This window comes from Spea bombifrons, chromosome 13 (assembly GCF_027358695.1).
Source record: "Spea bombifrons isolate aSpeBom1 chromosome 13, aSpeBom1.2.pri, whole genome shotgun sequence".
Taxonomy (NCBI): domain Eukaryota; kingdom Metazoa; phylum Chordata; class Amphibia; order Anura; family Pelobatidae; genus Spea; species Spea bombifrons.
Window position 1 is genome coordinate 20,385,637 of NC_071099.1, and position 21,573 is coordinate 20,407,209.

At 48.3% G+C, this 21,573-nt stretch overlaps 2 protein-coding genes across 5 annotated transcripts; both read left to right on the top strand.

Annotated features, from left to right (window-relative positions):
- Positions 1-1,859: 1,859 nt before the first annotated feature.
- LOC128471845 (E3 ubiquitin/ISG15 ligase TRIM25-like) lies at positions 1,860-7,255 on the top strand. Its single transcript, XM_053453824.1, has 6 exons — positions 1,860-2,528; positions 3,167-3,262; positions 4,083-4,313; positions 5,158-5,323; positions 5,824-6,189; positions 6,628-7,255. The coding sequence occupies exons 1-6, from the start codon at positions 1,980-1,982 to the stop codon at positions 7,158-7,160; spliced, it is 1,941 nt and encodes a 646-aa protein (XP_053309799.1). The 5' UTR covers positions 1,860-1,979; the 3' UTR covers positions 7,161-7,255.
- A 928-nt stretch (positions 7,256-8,183) lies between these two features.
- Positions 8,184-20,476, top strand: RHOT1 (ras homolog family member T1). Of its 4 annotated transcripts, XM_053453477.1 has the most exons (21): positions 8,184-8,312; positions 8,738-8,796; positions 8,922-9,003; positions 9,563-9,606; positions 10,037-10,090; positions 10,366-10,418; positions 10,764-10,872; positions 11,392-11,493; positions 11,580-11,678; positions 11,815-11,923; positions 12,129-12,249; positions 12,815-12,899; positions 13,208-13,353; positions 13,543-13,643; positions 14,049-14,179; positions 14,327-14,410; positions 14,597-14,716; positions 15,017-15,219; positions 16,402-16,524; positions 19,203-19,346; positions 20,319-20,472. In XM_053453477.1, exons 1-21 carry the CDS (start codon positions 8,276-8,278, stop codon positions 20,434-20,436), a joined length of 2,124 nt encoding a protein of 707 aa, XP_053309452.1. In that variant the 5' UTR covers positions 8,184-8,275; the 3' UTR covers positions 20,437-20,472. The 4 variants fall into 4 exon arrangements, with proteins under 4 accessions (XP_053309452.1, XP_053309453.1, XP_053309454.1 ...); XM_053453478.1 differs by lacking the exon at positions 19,203-19,346 and having other exon boundaries at positions 20,319-20,459; XM_053453479.1 differs by lacking the exons at positions 19,203-19,346; positions 20,319-20,472 and adding an exon at positions 17,150-17,264.
- The last annotated feature ends 1,097 nt before the right edge of the window (positions 20,477-21,573 follow it).

The following is a 21,573-nucleotide window of genomic DNA, read 5'->3' on the forward strand; positions in this document are numbered from 1 at the left end:
GCCCAGCAGCTGGAAGAGCCCAGAGGATGCGTGTGCAGCTGTCCGTGGCATTCAGATGGCTCTCAGGACTGTAGAGGAACTTATTTACAAAACCAGCCCCATGGAGGCCAGGGACGACATCTGCAGCCTTTCAGTAACACTATTTGGGTCACTAATTCAGACACATGAAGCGTGTCCTTATATAATATATATATATAATATACGTTGCGGAAACACGGAAAGCCTCTGGCAGGAAAGTAGAGTGTGATATATAGATTTTGTTGGTTTTAAAGGATAGAACTATCACAAATCGAAAGATACTCTACACCACTATACAACGGCAAACACCTTGTCACATAACTTAAGCAAAAGGTGATGAAAGGCTGGCTCACAGAAGCTTACAGTCTAAATATACATGTGGAAGGACAGGTAAGACGGGCCCTTCCAATCAGCTTACATCATAATTTTACTTCCATGTTTCAGGTCATGGTCCTGCTGTGCTTCAGCTGGCGGACGGCACCCTGACATTATCCTGTATGATGTGTCGATAAAGTTGGGAATTCATTGTCCCCTCGATGATGGGAAGCTGTCCAACCCAGAGGCAGCAAAGCAGCCCCAAATGTTACTTCCTTCTTCTTACACCATATATCGTGTAAGAAGGTGGTGTGGGAGAAGCCTTAGTTTTCAGCCTTAGTTTTTTCTGTCCACAAAACATTTTCCTGACAGTGCTGTGGAGTCAAGCTGCTCTTTGGCAAACTTCAGGCACGCAACATTGTTTTTTTTTTGGAGAGCAGCGACTTTCTCCGAGGTGTCCCACCGCGGACTCCATGCCTGTTTAATGTTTTGCGTACGGGAGACTCATAAACAGAGATGTTAACTGGTTCCAATGATTCCTTTGAGGCTTTTGCGGTTACTGCCGGGTTCTTTTTTTACCCCATTGAGCATTCTGTGCCGTGCCCTTGGAGTCACCTTGGCTGGGCGTCCACTTCTGGGGAGAGGAGGCAGAGCACTAAATCTCCTCCATTTACACACAATTTGTATAACTGCAGACTGATGAATATATAAACTCTTTGTAACCCTTTCCAGCCTTTTTTTTGCAAGGTATGGTTCACATCAGCAGATGCTTCTAGAGAAGAGCAAACCCAAAATGTTTGTGACAAAGTATCTCTAAATCTCACCTCCGATCCCATTTCATTGATTGGACTCCAGGTTTGATAACCCGACTCCAAATAGCTTTTGTTGAAGTGATTAGCCTTGGGGTTCACTCACTTTTTCCAAGCCACGCTGTGAATGTGTAATTGATGTGTTCAATATGAACAAGAACAATAATTTGTGTTATTAGTTGAAACGTGTGTTTTATATTACTAGAGTTACAATTAGTGTCCCAGAATGATATCTGACACGAGAAGCTGCCTTTCTTCTGTACAGAACTGTTCTTAGACACACTTCGCAAAGTGCTTGTGTAATAGTCTCAGCTCACTGGAGCACGTGTGCCGTTTACTGCTTAGGTTACAAGGGAGTGTAGCAATGTAGGTGAAATTTCATCATGTATTCCCTCACTGGATTAGCTTCTATCACCTCTGCTGGAAAGCTGTTCCACTCTTCTACTAACCTCTCAGTAAAGTATAACTTCCTGTCATTCCATTTAAGCCTCTGGCCCTCTAGTGTTAGATTACCGCCTATTGTTGTAACATTTAGCCTCTTTTGAAATAAAGGTCCCTCCTTTGTTACATCCCTTTATGTATGTAAATGTCTCTTTACCATCCCCTTTTAGTCGCCTCCTCTGAACTCTCTCCAGAATATCAATATCCTTCTGGGGTCTCCAGACCGATACATAATACTCTAGGTGAGGCTGGACAGGAGATCTGGAAACGGGGGCAGATCGGCCTCCCTCTTTTTGCTTCCAATGCCCTCGCTATACACCAGCACTCTGCTTGCTTTATCCGCCTCCCTTTGGCACTCCCCTCCACTTGCTTTCAGTTTCGTTTATTTAATCTACGATGGCGGAGGACAGGCAGTTGCTGCTCAGGCTGCAGCCCAATGACCTGACCTGCTCTATCTGTATAAGCCACTATACTTTCCCAACCACACTGCCATGTGGGCATACCTTCTGCAAAAACTGCATTGAGAGATACTGGCAAGAGAAAACCAGACTCATCTGCCCAATGTGCCAGACATCATTTGAAAAGAAGCCGGAGCTCAACAAGAACACAGACATTGCCTCTCTACTGGAGATTCTACGCAAACCAAATAACAGGACCCACAAGGACTGCCAGTCCTGCACCGGCCGAGGAGCACTAAAACTGTGTTTACCATGCATGGCCCCTCTGTGCAAAGACCACCTCCTGCTCCACAGTGAGGATACGCTAGGACAGCGACACCTGCTGGTGAATCCGTTAACTGGCGGCTCCACCTGGCTGTGCAGGGACCATGAAGAAGGGCTGCAGTATTTCTGCGAGCCTCACTGCTCCCCCTTGTGTCCAGCCTGTGTAGTGCAGCATAAGGCTTGTAAACCTGAGCTCTTGCTGCATCGCTACAGGGCCAATAAGGTGAGCGGTGTGGGGGGGGAGGTTACTGGCGTTAGTTTCTCACGCATTCCCAAATATCTTTGTATGTATTTAATTCAAAGTGATGACATCAGAATCTAAGGCATACAGTTCCAAGAGGCTTAATGCTGTGTCTAACCCTAACCCACACTACTCCTAACCCCGGCCAAACCCCACGCCGCTCCTAACTCCGACCGACCCCAGGCCGCTCCTAACTCCGGTCGACCCCACGGCGCTCCTAACCCCGGTCGACCCCACGGCGCTCCTAACCCTGGTCGACCCCACGCCGCTCCTAACTCCGGCCGACCCCACGCCGTTCCTAACCCCGGCCGACCCCACGCCGTTCCTAACCCCGGCCGACCCCACGCCGTTCCTAACCCCGGCCGACCCCACGCCGCTCCTAACCCCGGTCGACCCCACGCCGCTCCTAACCCCAGGCTGACCCCACACCGCTCCTAACCCCAGGCCGACCCCACGCCGCTCCTAACCCACGCCGCTCCTAACCCCAGGCCGACCCCACGCCGCTCCTAACCCCAGGCCGACCCCACGCCGCTCCTAACCCAGGCCGACCCCACGCCGCTCCTAACCCCTGGCCGACTCCACGCCGCTCAACGTATTTCATTGTGCTTTTATGTGTGAAGGAAAAAATCCAAGAGAGGATTGCTGAAGTGAACAAAGATATCACAATTAAAGAGCACGAGATAATGGATTTGAAAAACGCTTATCAGGAATTCCAGGCAAGTAAAGGCAATATACAGATCAAAAAGAGGTAAAAAAAAAATAAAAAAAAAATAAAAGGCTGCGCTTAAAATAACAGATATAAGATAACCAATAATAGTTAATAAGCTGCTATGGTGAGAAGCTCTTAAAAGTGCATGTAAAAACTCCCCCAACTAAATATGCAATAGTACAAATGTAAAACAAACAAACAAACAAACAAAAGAGTATTTCTCTAACCAAGCGCTTATAAAATATTAAATCTATAGATTATAAAGTAAACTTAAAATACTTAAATTCAAGCGTGCATAGGTCGGTCAGCGCTTTTCAATCGATGTCTCTCAAATGCAGATATTGTATGAAATATAAAAGGCAAAGAGAGACATCATAGTGCAAAAAAACCCATCACTGTATAAAATTAAAATGTTAAAACCTATACACAGTCTGCTCACCGTATTATTATTGAAAAGCGCTGACCGACCTATGCACGCTTGAATTTAAGTTTTTTTAGGTTACTTTATAATCTATAGATTTAATATTTTATAAGCGCTTGGTTAGAGAAATACGCTTTTTTATTGTTTTACAAGTAAAGGCAATAACTATGAAGCCGCGATCACAGCACGTGTCTGTGTGCGTGTCTGTCTCTGTCTGTGCCTGCGTCTGTGTGTGTATCTCTGTGCGTGTTTGTGTGGACAGCCAGGTACGATTGCAGCGGGTGACAGCGGGACGCGAGCCGGATCTGAACTCTTCTCTTCAGAAAAGTTTTTTTGTACAGAACATTCACAGAGTGGCTGCTGGAAGTGTCCGGGTCTCTACTAAACATGCATTGCGTGCTTTTAGATCCTAGTCTGTGATATTAAAGATAATCTCACCCGAGACTTCAGAGAGATGAGGGATTATATCGAGAAGCAGGAGCGGGCATCCTTTTGGAGAATTCAGATGGAGCGAGACAGAGCACAGAAGGGCATTCTGGGAGCTATCCAGCCCCTCACTGTCCAGATTGAGGAACTGAAGAAACTCAAAGCAGATCTGGAGGACAATCTACAAAATAACTGGATGGAAGTGCTGACGGTAACGGCACAGAATGCAGAACACACAGGGCAGATACCAGGGCCCGGGGAATCCTACTGCGCCCCTGGGACCCTTACCCTTTCTTTCTCTCTCTCCGTGGTCCTGCTTTTCGTATAGCGCATGGTCTCTTCATGGTCCTTCTTTCTGTAGAGTGCATGGTCTCTCCGTGGTCCTGCCTTTCGTAGAGTGCATGGTCTCTCCGTGGTCCTTTTTGTAGAGTTCATGGTCTCGCCGTGGTCCTTTTTGTAGAGTTCATGGTCTCGCCGTGGTCCTGCCTTCCGTAGAGTGCATGGTCTCTCCATGGTCCTTCTTTCCGTAGAGTGCATGCTCTCTCCGTGGTCTTGCTTTCTGTAAAGGGCATGGTCTCTCCGTGGTCTTGCTTTCTGTAAAGGGCATGGTCTCTCCGTGGTCTTGCTTTCTGTAGAGTGCATGCTCTCTCCGTGGTTTTGCTTTCTGTAGAGTGCATGCTCTCTCCGTGGTTTTGCTTTCTGTAGAGTGCATGCTCTCTCCGTGGTCTTGCTTTCTGTAAAGGGCATGGTCTCTCCGTGGTCCTGCCTTCCGTAGAGTGCACGCTCTCTCCGTGGTCTTGCTTTCTGTAGAGTGCATGGTCTCTCCGTTGTCCTTTCTGTAGAGTGCATGCTCTCTCCGTGGTTTTGCTTTCTGTAGAGTGCATGCTCTCTCCGTGGTCCTGCTTTCTGTAGAGTGCATGCTCTCTCCGTGGGCCTGCTTTCTGTAGAGTGCATGCTCTCTCCGTGGTCCTTCTGTCTGTGGACAGCACTGTCTCTCTGTGGCCTTTCTGTATCAGCCGGATAGTGTCTCTAACTTTTTATTCCGTTGTTTTCAGGACACAAAGGAAAGCGATATCAGCCAAAGAGCATCTCCTGCAACTTGGCATACATCGATATTTGATGAAAACAGGATTATAGACACGACCCTTGTGATATCGGAAATTAAACAAAGTCTCCTTGCTCACGGTCTTCTAGAACAACGTCCCTGTCCACCAAAACAAGGTTTCTTGCCAACAAAATAAATAAGCAGACAAAAGTGAAGTCTCTTTAGGCTTATATCCATGTAATCTGTATGAATCTGTAATTATGGAGTAAGGTATGTTTTACTCTGGTGCGATGGGAGCTAAGGATGTAATTTGATTATGGGGTAGTGTGTCTATGCTTTATTGTCATGCATATTATTAGTAAGTTAGATGGGTACCCAGAATCCTCTGGTGTAGCAGCATTCTATGCGATATTATTATGCATATTATTAGTAACTTAAATGGGTACCCAGAAGGCCCTGGTGCCAGTCCGTGTCAACGCCATGCGGTTATGGGGTAAGGGAGGGGAATCAGTATTTGGTATCCCTTGGTGCAGCTGGAGGATGCCATATAATTAGGGTTAGGTAAGGTTGTTACTTTGCAGATGCAAATATTTGTATGAAGAGTAAATCTGCTGATGTGGCATGTAAGGTGTATCTTGTGGAAAACTAGATTATTCTGTCTGCACTCTGCTTTTAGTGTTTGAAGAAACAATTGGATCCCAGACAGTTCCATCTACTGGGACAGGGCACCCGGCAGTAAACGCGCCACCGGAGACGGGGGACCAGGCAGTAAATGCGCCACTGGTCACGGGGGACCCGGCAGTAAACGCGCCACTGGAGACGGGGGACCCGGCAGTAAACGCGCCACTGGTCACGGGGGACCCGGCAGTAAACGCGCCACTGGAGACGGGGGACCCGGCAGTAAACACGCCACTGGAGACGGGGGACCCGGCAGTAAACGCGCCACTGGAGACGGGGTACCCGGCAGTAAACGCGCCACTGGAGACGGGGGACTTGGCAGTAAACGCGCCACTGGACACAGGGTACCGTAACCTTCTGCAGTGTAAGTAACATCTTTTAAAAGCAAACTCAACCTACATGCTCAATGCGAGTGTGAGGCTTGGGAGGTCTCAGCATCACAGTAGCGCCCCCATGAGACAGGGGATGTCGTACAATGCAGATACTAGGGGGAGCCAGTGAGTTGTGATGGAGGTAAGAGGGCACGCAGGCCGGAGCATCAGTCTGTGACTGTCTCACTGTGAGCTCTGAATACAGAGATATTGCCTGCTTACCCATATTTGCCCTCGTTTTATGAATTACTTTGTCGGCTATTGGAACATTCCAGTAAATCTGTCTCCTGGGCTCACATACAGAGTAAAGCAACACGTATGGAAAGTGGTAAATACACACTTCAGTTACGTCACCTTTCCTACAATGTCCTCGCCATATGTATAAAGTATGTGTGTATGAAGCCACAACGTGAGGTTTTCTGTAATTTCAGGGGCACAGAACTTATCCTTTGATCGCGAGACTGTCCATAACCGCTTGTCTCTGTTACAAAATTCCAAGACGGTGATTGTGACCGGCACGGTGAATAAGCACCCCAAACACTCCCGGAGATTTACCTGCAGTCAGGTGCTGTGCTGTGAAGGCTTCTCTGCCGGCTGCCACTACTGGGAGATTAACACCAAGGACAGCAACTCCTGGGCCATCGCGGCTGCAGCCAAAGAGATGGGCATTGAAGACAAATTGGGTCGAAATGGCTGCTCGTGGTGTGTGGAATGGAACAAGGAGCACCTGTCCACGTGGCACGCTAACGAGGCTATCATTATCCCCCATGGAAAGCCGGACACAGTGGGAGTCTTCCTCGACTGTGGAGAGAGGGTGATCACGTTTTATTCGGTGCAGGAGGCGGCCGTGACTCTGCTTCACTCTTACAGACTGGATTTCCAGACCGAAATCTTCCCCGCCGTTTGGCTGTTTGGCTTAAAAGCAGGAAATTCTTTAACGATAAAAGATTTAAGAAGGCTTTAGATTGTTAGCTCTTTGGTTCAGGGTTGTCATTTAACACATATATGTTATCCTCTACTTTTCTTTATGAATAAAGTCATTATCTACTCCCTAGACAATGCAATCTTGTACCCCAGTGAAAAATTCACAAGGAGGCCTGGGATAACGCAGTCCCAAAAAGACAGGCAAGACACGAACGCAGTGTAAAGAAACCCTAAAACAGAGGAATATGGCCTATAGCCACGAGACACCCCCCCCCCCCCCCCGACATCATGATGGCTATAAGTGGAAAGTAATGTAAAGGAGGTTCAACCTCACTGAGAGTGTGAACACAAGGCAACGGCTGCATACATTTATCTCATATACATGGTATATACCCAAGGGCTGAATATAATTACCTCATATACACAGTAAATACCCAGAGGTTGCATATATTTACCTCATATACACGGTATATACCCAGGGGCTGCATACATTTACCTCATATACACAGTAAATACCCAGGGGCTGCATATATTTACCTCATATACACAGTATATACCCAGGGGCTGCATATATTTACCTCATATACACAGTATATACCCAGGGGCTGCATATATTTACCTTATATAAACAGTATATAGCCAGGGGCTGCATATATTCACCACATATACATGGCATTTACCCAGGGGGTGCATATATTCACCTCATATACACGGTATATACCTAGATGCTGCATATATTCATCTCATATACACTGTATATACCAAGGGACTGCATATATTTACCTCATATACATGGCATTTACCCAGGGGCTGCAATTCATCCCATATACACGACATATACCGAAGGGCTGCATATATTCAGCCCCTAAAAAACAAAAAAATCTCGTCGGATTCATTAAACTTCCCTGCTCCACACTGCGTAATATCACTCAAAGCGCAGGCGGGCCTGTCCTGGACAGCCCCTGCACACCAACCGCACCAGTCACATGATCTGCTATGCTGCTGTCACTTGGCTGGGCGGGAACTATCTGACGTCACGAAGCTGCGCGCATTCTCTTTGGTTGGGTCTGTTGGCTGTCCCTGGCCGGCACCCGTCCGTGTCTTCTGCCCGGGCCGCGCTGTGAGGTGACTCTGGGGTCCTGCCGCACCGGCAGCATGAAGAAGGACGTGCGGATCCTGCTGGTGGGCGAACGTGAGTGGACGGTACCAGGGGAGGCCGGCTGTCCAAAGGGTGCCGGGGAGGACAACTGTCCCAGGGGTGCCAGTGGGGGACGGCTGTCCAACGTGTGCCAGGGGAGGGCGACTGTCCCATGGGTGCCAGTGGGGGACGGCTGTCCCAGGGGTGCCTGGGGAGGGCGGCTGTCCCAGGGGTGCCTGGGGAGGGCGGCTGTCCCAGGGGTTCCTGGGGAGGGCGGCTGTCCAAAGGGTGCCAGGGAAAAGAGGCTGCATCAGGGGGCGGGGGGCTTAACAGGTAGGTATTTTTCTGCATAATATGTAAAAGGCATGAGGTGCAAACACAGAGGCGCAGATGAATAAACCCAAATTCATGGTTAGGGAGATGGACACCACGAGGGGCCGAGGACACAACTCGCATCACTTTGTTTCCTTCTTTTACAGCCCGGGTTGGGAAGACTTCGCTCATTATGTCGCTGGTCGGTGAGGAGTTCCCTGAGGAGGTGAGAATATAATGAAAATTAAACTCCAAGCGCCACGTTACGTTTGAGAATGTTAAGTGATACTTTGCAAATTGACGCTTAATGTTGGAACAGGAAGATCTGAATCCTCATCCTTTTGCTTCCAGGTCCCTGCCCGAGCTGAGGAAATCACTATCCCTGGGGATGTTACCCCCGAGAGGGTCCCGACTCACATTGTGGATTACTCTGGTAATAAATATAGATAGATAGATAGATATACAATTGTGCTTGCAGACTTGGGCCCGAATTGCTCAGCTAAATCTTTTATGGATCCCATGCAGGGATCTCCCGGCTCGGTCACCAGAGATAGGGTGGGATCTCCCGGCTCGGTCACCAGAGATAGGGTGGGATCTCCCAGCTCGGTCACCAGAGATGAGGTGGGATCACCCGGCTCGGTCACCAGAGATGGGGTGGGATCTCCCGGCTCGGTCACCAGAGATGGGGTGGGATCTCCCGGCTCGGTCACCAGAGATGGGGTGGGATCTCCCGGCTCGGTCACCACAGGTTGGGTGGGATCTCCCGGCTCGGTCACCACAGGTTGGGTGGGATCTCCTGGCTCGGTCACCACAGGTTGGGTGGGATCTCCCGGCTCGGTCACCACAGGTTGGGTGGGATCTCCCGGCTCGGTCACCACAGATGGGGTGGGATCTCCCGGCTCGGTCACCTCAGATGGGGTGGGATTTCCATCATGAAGACGTGACAATGTTTCAATTTAAATACTAACTCCTTGTCTCCTTGTTCCTGGCAGAGGCAGAGCAAACAGACGAGCAGCTGTATCACGAGATCTCACGGGTAAAGAGTATTATCTGTTTTATCATGCTTGCCATGGGGCTGGCAGATCTATAGATGTAATTAACGTATTTTCTGGGTTTACAGAGACAGCGCTCCTGCCAACTGTTCACATTTCTGTCTATTTTGCATGGTAGAACCGCCACCCGTAAGCATAAAAAGGGAGTTTTACCCATATTGTCTGGTTTAAATTTGCCCAGCACAGCGCGTGGATGCTGTTTGGTGTCAATGCGTACTTTTTTTGTTCACACGCATGTATTGTAACAGGAGAATCTGTGTTAGGTAGAATATATTTGGTTATTTTAAGGCTAAATATTTGAAATCTTCAGATATTAAATAATGGCTGTTATCTAAAAAAACAGAAACACCTGTTTTTTCTTTTATTGTAAATTAAGTATATTTGTGCCATAAAATATATTTAAATTTCTTTTAGGCGAATGTTATCTGCATTGTGTATGCCGTCAACAACAAGAACTCTATAGACAAGGTAGGACCATCTCGTCACCTACGCAGTAACCAATATCTCCAGTAAATGAATGATTTCTCGTTCCCTGACATGCTCCCAGTACATCAGGAGTTAGTGTGAAAATTGGTGTTATCACTATAGCAACCAAGGTTTACCCTGATGCACTTATTTTTTTTATCTCCGTCAGAGAAGAGCAACCCCTACCTATTCCTTCCCTTAATATACAATTTTGCTGCTGTACATAGATTGCAAGGTTTGGGAATGCTATTTTTACTCATTTAAACTGCTGTTCGCAGGTCACTAATCACTGGATTCCTCTAATCAATGAGCGGACGGACAAAGACAGCAGGTAGGGCTGTTCCAGGACGTTTATTTCTTGGCCAGACCGGGCACAGCTTTCTAGGCTCCTGTGTGCATTGGGCAGCCTTAGTTTTACCCGAGTAATTATGATTATGTGTTTATTAATAAAATTGCGCCCGATGAGAGTGGAAGTGATTCCGGCACATAAAGTTTCTTAGTGATCTTTTGGGAAATACTCGATTTTCCAATGGTTTGTCGGTGGATGCTGTGCTATTCTCATTAAGAGCATCCCACTGTGGCTAATCCTGGGCACTTTTTAGCGAGACGTCTGTTATCGCCTGTAAAAGTGAGGGGTATTTGGGGTAAGTTATTTGTTTCTGTTGTCACTTCGCAGGGTACCGTTGATTCTAGTGGGGAACAAATCTGATTTATTGGATTCCAGCAGCATGGAAACGGTCCTGCCCATTATGAACCAATACTCGGAGATTGAGACCTGTGTGGAGGTATGTCTGACGTTAAAGAGCGCTGCCACAGGCACGGATTTTAGAACCATTAAATTAGGGTAATTACTTTGGTTTAAAGGTGAGGGGCTAATTCGAATCCAGCGGAAATTAGTTCAGGGGCAGGTGAGGCAAAACCTGCATGACTAATTACTTTCATGAACTCATCTACCTTTTCCTGACTCCACCTTGTAAGGCTGCTAGAGCCAATCAGCTTCCACCAAAGGGGAGGAGTCAGTGGGGATAGTAACCCTTGGAATCGCATGAAATGCAGATAAGGGGATTTCTAATACTAATAAAGTGTTTTAATGGCGTATGTGGCGCCTCCCATTTAAACCCGGTAGTTCAGTATTCAGACTGGAAAATGACATTTTTTATCCAATTATCTGGATTGATGGGAAGCGTAATTTGTCTGGTTTGCCGTGTCATTGCTTTGTCTCTGGAGCACTATTTACTTTTGCATGTGTATTTTCTACTTACAAATCGTTGTGTACTGACTCTGATTCTGTCTTTGGGTTTCAGTGTTCCGCTAAAAACTTGAAAAACATATCTGAGCTGTTTTATTATGCACAGAAAGCCGTGCTACACCCAACTGGGCCGCTCTACTGCCCTGAAGAGAAGGAGGTAGTATGTGCTTCATTAGTAAAGTAATAAGTACCTTGTGCGTTCCTCTTATAATAGTCCCCCCTCTCCCTGTGCTTTCTGGGCAGCTGAAGCCGGCTTGTATTAAAGCTCTGACTCGCATCTTCAAGATATCAGATTTGGATAATGACAGGATCCTAAATGATGCTGAACTCAACTTCTTCCAGGTAATATTCCATCACTGTTCCGGGAGGTGACCACCTGCACTCCTTTGTCGTCTGTATGATGGAGTGTCGACTTGTGATCTAGTTTACGAGAGCTCCGTGTGTTAATAGGTCAGGCGTTATTTGTGATGTCTTGCAGAGGACCTGTTTTCACATACCACTAGCACCACAGGCTCTAGAAGATGTTAAGAATGTTGTGCGCAAGAATGTCCACGATGGCGTGTCAAGAAATGGGCTGACGCTGAAAGGTAAGTGCTCCTGTGTCCCATGACACCGATCCCAACTGGTGTTTCATTCAGAGATCGTGGCAAGTCTGGGGGCAGCTGTAGCTTTGGACAGACCCCTATGTCGCTTCTCTTACTCAAACTGATGCTGCCAAGAGTGTTATGCCTTGAAGCCAGTTGTGCCGACATATTGTGAAATACTTGAAAGGGTACCTATCTCTGTTTCCAGGATTCCTGTTTTTACATACACTTTTCATTGAGAGGGGAAGGCACGAGACCACCTGGACCGTGCTGCGACGCTTCGGATACGATGATGACCTCGAACTGACTCCAGAGTATTTATTTCCGCTGTAAGTCTTGTATCCGAATATTGACAAATTGCTGAAACTCATTTCTATTTTTATGGTGTAGAAGGCGGCACCTGGTTAGGACAGAGTGTTTAATGCCGGGGTGTCCAACCTGTGGCCCTCCAGCTTCTGCAGGACTACATCTCCCATACTCCTCAGCCAGCCCCTTAGCTGAAAGAGCATTATGGGAGATGTAGTCCTGCAGCACCTGGAGGGCCGCAGGTTGGACACCCCTGGTTTAATGTGTCTGCACCCTGTGTGCGGCTCACTACAGACTGGAGGCCACTTCAGTCTGTATTAGAATTGGGTTTTTGCGCTGCGATCCCAGACAAAGTCTGTAATATAGTTTTGACTTGTAGGCATTTTGGAAACGCGTATATGCACATGCTAGATTTCTGGCCGCTCGCCGTATTTATAACCTTGGAAGTTCTGTGTTCAGCTTGTAAACTGGCAGTTAGTACAGATGCAAGCTTTGTAGAATAGAATCTCTTCTTATTATAAACATTACTGTAGACTTAAGATTTATATCGGCATTTAATATGAAGACATGACGTTATTTATTTAACAGGTTAAAAGTGCCCGTGGACTGTACGACAGAACTTAACCACCATGCGTACCTCTTTCTTCAGAGCGTGTTTGATAAACACGATCAGGTGTGTGGCATTCCGGCACTTATCACCAGCTCTTCATTATTCTGTACGTTTACGGGAGTCACACGTTAACAGGGCATTATCAGTATAAAGCAAGGGTGTTCAACCTGCGGCCCTCCAGCTTCTGCAGGACTACATCTCCCGTAATGCTCTTTCAGCTTAGGGGCTGGCTGAGGAGTATGGGAGATGTAGTCCTGCAGCAGCTGGAGGGCTGCATAAAGGGTTCCTCTCATATCCTAATGACGCTGTGCATAGCCCTCAGTGGCTCCTCGGTGTGGATGTATCACAGACTCGTGGCTCCTGTGTTGCAGGACAGAGACTGTGCCCTATCTCCTGAAGAGCTCCGAGATTTATTCAAAGTCTTTCCTTACATGCCATGGGGACCTGATGTCAACAACACGGTTTGCACCAATGACAAGGGATGGATCACATACCAGGGCTTCCTCTCCCAGTGGACGTGAGTGTAACTGATAGAGTGCCGCGTCAAATATTGCAGAGCATATCGCTTTTACAACATGTGACGGCTCCCTGCTATTTTCATTTTGGCTTTCCAGGGGTAGGGTGCTGGAAATGAACTGCGGATGACTCCATTGTAGGGAAATTATTATTGAATAAGTTAATGATGTAATCCATTTCCTTCTTTCAGATTGACAACCTACTTGGATGTACAGCGGTGCTTGGAATATCTTGGTTATTTAGGGTATTCTATATTAACAGAACAAGAGTCTCAGGCCATGGCAGTGACAGGTACCCAAAGACCTGTTTGTACTTGTCATAGCTGTATATGTAGAGCTGACTTCCATCATCGAGGGTTGCAGACAGACCAGGAATTAGGTTTAATGAATTTAAATTAAGAGCTTCTGCTCACGACGTGGCATCCCAAAAAATTGTTGCCTGTTGTAGCCCTCCACTAGAGAATGACCCTGGGGGGAGTTGACAGACACGCAGAGAGCCATCTTATAGGTACTTTGGATGTATAAAGACCGCAGTGTGACTTATATGATGTTGGTTATTTATGTCTGGACGTTTGTTCAGGAGACGTTTATTAGGAAGGCAAGCTGCTGTTTGAGTGTCAATGCCAGCCCGTACGTTGAGTGTCCATGTCAGCTATGGAGCTCCTGGAAACCTCTCTAAAAATGTTTTTTGCTTTAGTTACCCGAGATAAAAAAATTGACCTGCACAAGCGACAGACGCAGAGGAACGTGTTCCGGTGCAATGTCATTGGCTCAAAGGGATGTGGGAAAAGTGGCATTCTCCAGTCACATTTAGGACGAAATCTCATGGTAAATTGTAGGGTGATAAGTACCTTCGTGTTTCTCTCTACTTGGTCCTGGGGTGGTTGGGTCAGGGAGGTCCATGACTAAATTACCTGGTCAGGGGGTTGTTCATGTACAGGGCTCAGCTAAATGTGCCACCTTCATGCTTTGCAGAGACAAAAACAAATTCGAGAGGAACACAGATCGTTCTACGCCATCAACGCTGTGTATGTGTATGGCCAGGAAAAGTATCTGCTGGTGAGTTTTAATGGGAGTTATTTGTTTACTGTTGGTTCGTTTACTTCCTTGAGGACATCAAATCCCTTTTCCACATAAAAAGAGACCTCCAGGGTTAATATATAGAATTCTTGCTCTGCACTTATCTCCAGTACATCTGGATGAATGAATGGATGGTGCTCAGATTTTATACATTTAATTTTGCAGCTGCATCACATCCCCGAGTGTGAATCCTTGTCTCCTGCTGACACCGTGTGTGATGTCGTCTGCTTGGCCTATGACATAACTAATCCCAAATCGTTTGAATACTGTGCCAGGATATTCAAGGTTAGTTCGGCTGTTACCATGTCCTTGGTCTATGGGTGCAAGGACTCAGACCTTCACCCACCCTTTTTATTGTTATCATGGGCACGTTTTAAGGCTATTGAAGTTGCCCCAAAATTCAGAAGTGTGGAAAGAAAGCGTAATTGGGGATGGGGAAAACACAGCTCTGCAGCTTGTTCTTGATTTGAAATGCTTCTTCTTTCTAAAGAATCGGGCATTTCCACTATGGACAGACTCTGCATGCAGTTCAGTTCCGTGAAGAGGCTTCTGCAATCCCTTTTAATGTGACTCTTGTCTGTACAGCAACACTTTATGGACAGCAGGATGCCTTGTCTCATAGTGGCAGCCAAATCTGACCTCCACGAGGTGAGGCAGGAGAGCAGCGTCTCCCCGGCAGACTTCTGCAAGAAGCACAAGATGCCTCCGCCACAAGCCTTCACCTGCGACATGGCCGACAGCCCGAGCCGAGACATTTTCATCAAAATGACCATGATGGCCATGTATCCGTGAGTAACAGCTGCCCCCTCGTCAGGTGGCAGTCATGATGAGAGCCCCCTTCAGGGGATGTTTAAAGAAGTTCAGTGCCGACTGATGTGATATAGTAGAGCTCACCTGGACACCCTGTTTACCTTGTCTGGGATGCCTTTCTTACCCCTTGTGGCTGGCTGTATTGGAAAGGTACCATTTAATGGTAGTAATGGTTTATTTGCACCTTCCGCTCGCTGCATAACCCTCCTGCTGCCGACAGAGCAAGGCCCCGGCCCTCTGTAAAACCTGTGAGTACAGGCACCCTTGGGAGCGTAAAGACCTGTTTGGGCTTTTTCTTGTTTGTTTTACCCGACTTGTGAACTAATGTCTTATAGCGATGCTTCGCAGACTCTTTAATAATCAGCAAATGCTCTTCCCTTGCCTGCAATAGCCCAACACTCCCCTCTGTCTTGGCATCTCCTATAAGTCCCGCTGTTCCCCTGTATCTGTATAGAGCCATATGTTTCTCTGGATTGCCTGCGTACGATGATGATTTCCAGGGGGATATGGTAGGTTGGTGGCTGCCGCGTGATGCATGACCCTTCTTCTGCTAGCAGTGTAACCTCACGGATATCGCACGGCCGACAGCGCTATCCCGTTTCAGAAAGGTGAAATCATTTTAACCGTTCAGTCCCACGCTGGCCAGTCGCATAATCCGCTACTGGAAAGCTCCCGTCTGGCACGGCGTTCCTGGTAATATTGTTTCTCCCGTACGCTGTAATAGAAGGAAGAATAGACACTTTCCTCAGTAACTAAACCACACAGCGAGGCTGTGGGTGGGTGGACTTTATTCAAATGAATGTGCCTCAAAACATGGCATAACTTTTTAAATAAAACTGTAAATAATAATAAAAAACATTTCTGTAGATAATTAGGGGGGAAACATGCATGTGTCAGAAAAAAGCAATGGGCACTGCCAGACGCAGCGTGAAACTGTTAGGGGACTCTGAGTCCTATTTGCGGGTAGCGGGATGTATGACAAATGCATTGCCCCCTGAACCCTGCCAGGTGGGCTCCGCTTTACTTAACCCATCAGACGGTAGGCAGGAATTTCTGGAAGTCGGCGCTGGCTGCAGGTAATGTTTTTGCGCACGCACACACACACACCTCTACGTGAAAGCTTGCTGCATCTGAACCTGTCGTTCTGTGTGTTTCTGCAGTCATGCCCGGCTACGCTGTCTGTGTACCTGCAATAGATGCACATTCTGCATCTGTCAGAACCTCCTCAGCTCAGACCTGCTGCAGTCTGTAAAGGACAAACTCTTCACTGCCGTTGTGAACAGGTCTTTCATTTTATTATTCGCCGTCCCCGTCCCCCCCGAGTGCCCTAACCCACTAATACTTAGAGAGAGCGCAGCCGTTCACAGCAAAGCCCCCGCGAGTCCCCGGCCCGGTCCGTGTCAAACAATAGGGTACAACCTGTCAGAAAACCTGCGTTCATTTTTATATGAAGCCTTAATAAAAATGGGAGAACTCCACATGCTTCTCCGATAAGCAGGCTGTAGAGCCCCTGTGTGCGACGGCCTGGGTACCTGGGTGCTGCGGTGTTTCTGCGCGCTCGTGGTTAGAGGAGACAGGCCTTGATATGTCTGAATACCGTATTACTGCTAACACGCTAACCTTTTCTGTGTGTCCCCGTGTGGTTGTCAGAATGCGAATGTTTCACATGCAGAAGGTTGTCTTCTGGTTGTCAGAGTTTTTCAGGGGTGGCCGAGTAGCGTGAGCGGCACCGGCTTTCCGTCCGGCTCTTGTGATATACTTGAAGCTGGCCGGTGTTAAGCATGGAAATAATGTACATTTATCCTCCGCTGCTGGTTCCTGCGCTGCGTCCCGGAATCCCCTTCTCGTAATCGCGCTGCCTTTCTCTTGTTTTCATTACTTCTCTCTTTTTTTCTCGTCTTTCCATAGGTGTTCATTTAAGATTATTTGGATGGTTCTCACTCTGTTTGTGCTGCATCGTTTTTCCCTGTTAACTTATTAAAATCACTTCCCCTTCTGTTATTGTGAGAAGTGCAAAAAGATATATTAATCGTTATTTCTGCTCTATATTTCTACTCACCCAAAATCCCAATTAATGGAAAATTGATTTAGTCTATGGAGGCAGCATGGCGCGCATGCTCTGTCCCCTGGCATTGCTTTTTGGTTGTGTATCTTCTCACTATACTGACACGGGGTAATTCCTCTTTACCTCTGTGAGGGGAGCCGATATTATTTTTCCCATATTTAATGATGCTGGACGTATATAGGTACATGCAAAGGAGTTTATTCACTAAGAGGTGGTTTCCACTCCCTGCCTTCACTGTTCGTTATAAGGGTTCGGAACTGACAGGCTTCTCCAGCTGACCATATAAAATGGGGAAACCTCACTCGTATAACTATACATTACACAGGGTGCCCTCACTGGTTGAACTATACATTATACAGGGCCCACCAAACTTTCTTTCTCACTAATTGGCTCTTCATAATGAATCATGAAGTCAAGGAGATCGAACTCTCCAGCCAACTCTCCTTGAATGAAATCCAAATGAACAATAGCTAGTTGCGGATTCCCTCTGGGTTTCCGTCCCAGCTGGGTGATGGCGGATTCCCTCTGCGTTTCCGTCCCGCTGGGTGATGGCGGATTCCCTCTGCGTTTCCGTCCCCGCTGGGTGATGGCGGATTCCCGCTGGGTGATGGCGGATTCCCTCTGGGTAATGGCGGATTCCCTCTGGGTTTCCGTCCCGCTGGGTGATGGCGGATTCCCTCTGGGTAATGGCGGATTCCCTCTGGGTTTCCGTCCCGCTGGGTGATGGCGGATTCCCTCTGGGTGATGGCGGATTCCCTCTGGGTTTCCGTCCCTGCTGGGTGATGGTGGATTCCCTCTGCCTTTCCGTCCCGCTGGGTGATGGCGGATTCCCTCTGGGTTTCCGTCCCGCTGGGTGATGGCGGATTCCCTCTGCGTTTCCGTCCCGCTGGGTGATGGCGGATTCCCTCTGCGTTTCCGTCCCCGCTGGGTGATGGCGGATTCCCTCTGGGTTTCCGTCCCGCTGGGTGATGGCGGATTCCCTCTGGGTTTCCGTCCCTGCTGGGTGATGGCGGATTCCCTCTGCGTTTCCGTCCCGCTGGGTGATGGCGGATTCCCTCTGCGTTTCTGCCCCGCTGGGTGATGGCGGATTCCCTCTGCGTTTCCGTCCCGCTGGGTGATGGCGGATTCCCTCTGCGTTTCTGCCCTGCTGGGTGATGGCGGATTCCCTCTGGGTTTCCGTCCCGCTGGGTGATGGCGGATTCCCTCTGGGTGATGGCGGATTCCCTCTGGGTTTCCGTCCCGCTGGGTGATGGCGGATTCCCTCTGGGTGATGGCGGATTCCCTCTGGGTGATGGCGGATTCCCTCTGCGTTTCTGCCCCGCTGGGTGATGGCGGATTCCCTCTGGATTTCCGTCCCGCTGGGTGATGGCGGATTCCCTCTGGGTTTCCGTCCCGCTGGGTGATGGCGGATTCCCTCTGGGTGATGGCGGATTCCCTCTGCGTTTCTGCCCCGCTGGGTGATGGCGGATTCCCTCTGCGTTTCCGTCCCGCTGGGTGATGGCGGATTCCCTCTGCGTTTCCGTCCCGCTGGGTGATGGCGGATTCCCTCTGCGTTTCCGTCCCGCTGGGTGATGGCGGATTCCCTCTGGGTTTCCGTCCCGCTGGGTGATGGCGGATTCCCTCTGCGTTTCTGCCCCGCTGGGTGATGGCGGATTGTTACAGGCCTTTAAAGTGTGGGGGATGCGTGTGATTATTATTATTTATTATTATTACTATTATAATTACTATTATTATAATTGGTTACTAAACATGTCTTCCTTCACGTGTTTACGGTTTGCTTGCTGTGGTGACGGCTGCAATAAACTAATGCTTGAGTCCTTTACTCTCTATTGAGCCAGCGGCTATTCTTTCCGGACTTTTCCGCTATGAGCCATGTTGTTTGCATGTGTGTATAAGGTTGCGAGTCGGGGTAGATGTGTTGGGAGAGTCGTTGCTGACAGACACGGGGACAAGCCTAGGACATCAAGTCCACCCCGTTACCTACGTGGAAAGCTCCACTTTCATGGAGTCCTCTTCCCAGCGTCCTGAAGACCCTACCAGGTATTAATATTGTGTCTAGCCCCCTATCCACCCGCCGGCCTCGTAGACCCCGGCGCGTTACCGGCTGCGATTAGCTGGTGCTGAGAATATCGCGTGTCTCCAGGGTGTCGGAGAAATCACTTCTTCTTGCTAAGGGTTAGGGTACGACCAGCGGGGGCTGCGGTTTAAATGTCTGCTGCCATAAATAGGAAATATTTGTGCTCTTCCGTGTAAAACTTCTCTGGCTTCATACCTGTATCATGTGTAGTTAAATCAACAAGCCGGCCCCTATAGAACGCACGGCAAACCTGAGCGCCTGGTCGCCATGGTGACTTGAAACCTCTATTAGGGTTTTGCAGGGTCACATAATACACACTACACGACCCCGTTGGGTGCCTCGCATTATCCGCTTCATGGCGCGCCTGCGGGAAGGCATAGTGTGCCGGATTCACAATGGCGGAAGATATGCAGCGGAGTGAGAGGGGAGTAGTGTATGTGCGTGTGTACTATGGTGTCCGAGTCGGTGTGGATGGAATGTATAGTGCCAGATTCGCTGTGTATGTGCCCATAGTGTTATATGTTTAGTGTTAGCCAGTGTATGTACAAGAGTGTGCTGCTAGCGTGTATGCTGGTGCTAGCGTGTATGCTGGTGCTAGCGTGTAAGTCAGCATATTGTGTTAATGTGTGTGTATTAGTGTATGGTGTTATCATGTGCGTACGTGAGCGTGGAAAATAAAAAAAACATGATTGGGGAAGGAAAACAATAAGCTGTCTCCTGACTTTTTATTGGCTGGCTCTTAGATCCAAATTTGTCGACCCCCCCCCCCCGAGATAATGTAAATTCAACCCCCCCATCGCCCAAACTGCCGAGCTGCGAGAAAGGGCTTTCACCACCAAGATCAGCATCCACGGTGGCAGCGTCCACGGGGGCTTTCACTCTCCCGAACACAAAGTAATCTTTTCTATTGTGTTTTTTTTTTTTTTGGAACCCAGGCACATGTCGCAGGCGGAGCTGAAAAGTTCCACGTTCTGGCTGCGGGCGAGTTTTGGGGCCACCATCTTCGCCGTTCTGGGGTTTGCGATGTACAAGGCTCTCCTGAAGCAGCGATGATCCCGATGGAGCTGCCGTCCCGTCAGATCCCCGCCACATCTCTCCAGCGTACCCGACACGAGCTTTCCACTCCGCGAGCCAAGCTGACTACGTGACTTTCATCGTGGTACCGCTCCTGACACGTGGCTCTAAAACTTCATCAGTGTTCTGTAAACTTCCACAAAGACCCTTCAGTGAGGATCTGCATTGCTGGTGTGGGTTTAGCACCGAGTATCCTCAGTGGACCCGGCTCTCCCCAGTGACCCTTTGGAGGACCGGCCCGTGGCGTCCCAAGCCGTGGATCGCTTTCTCCCACGTCCAGCTTTTTTCAGGCAGGGAGGTAGATTTAATGCTGGTCGCGATACTTGGATGCACCCAAATTTCCTTTCCCGGGAAGACGGTGCTGGAGACGGTGCGGAGCGCGATTACCGAGCGGTGATGAGACTCGCGGCGGGCTCTGGCGTGGCGAAGCAGCGTTCTCTGTGTGCCGTGGTCAGTGATATAATGTATAAAGTGTGCCGCCACGGGGGGCTCTCCTTACCGCGGTGCCACAAAAAGACATGCCAGCTATATATTTTTTTTTAAATGTGCATGTACCACGTGAGAGATTAGAAAGCTATTTAATGTTTGGGGAGAGGGGATAAAACCAACTCTGCCGGGTATTCTGAAAATGTCTGGAAGTTTTTGCGGTTTCATTTTTTTCTCAAACATGTCATTTTATGCCCAATTAGTGGTATTCCGTTTATTAGATGTAGCCTGTCCGCAGCGGGCAGTGAACGTGGCACTTTTACTTAGCACGGTCCTATAGTCCTTTAATCTGGAAACGTACACCGCTTTTTATTTGCCTCTTGCAGCGAGATGTCACGCCTTAGATAATAATTCCCACTTAGCACGTTTTGTAAGGACAGAGGAAGACGGATGGGATATTGACTCGTACAAAACCTATATTTTTCATCACTGGCCTTTTCTTTTTTTTTTGTGGTTTTCATTAAAAACAGAAACCCAAATCTTGCGTGCCGTGAGTTTTGTGTCCCGCTTTGTTTAGAAACAAGTATTTTGGTTCTTTGTTTGAAATCTTTGCGTAGGAAATTGGAGGAGCGCAGGGAGCCTGATTCACTAAGCTGTGAGTCTAGGAGAGGTAAGAAATGTGTAAGCGTG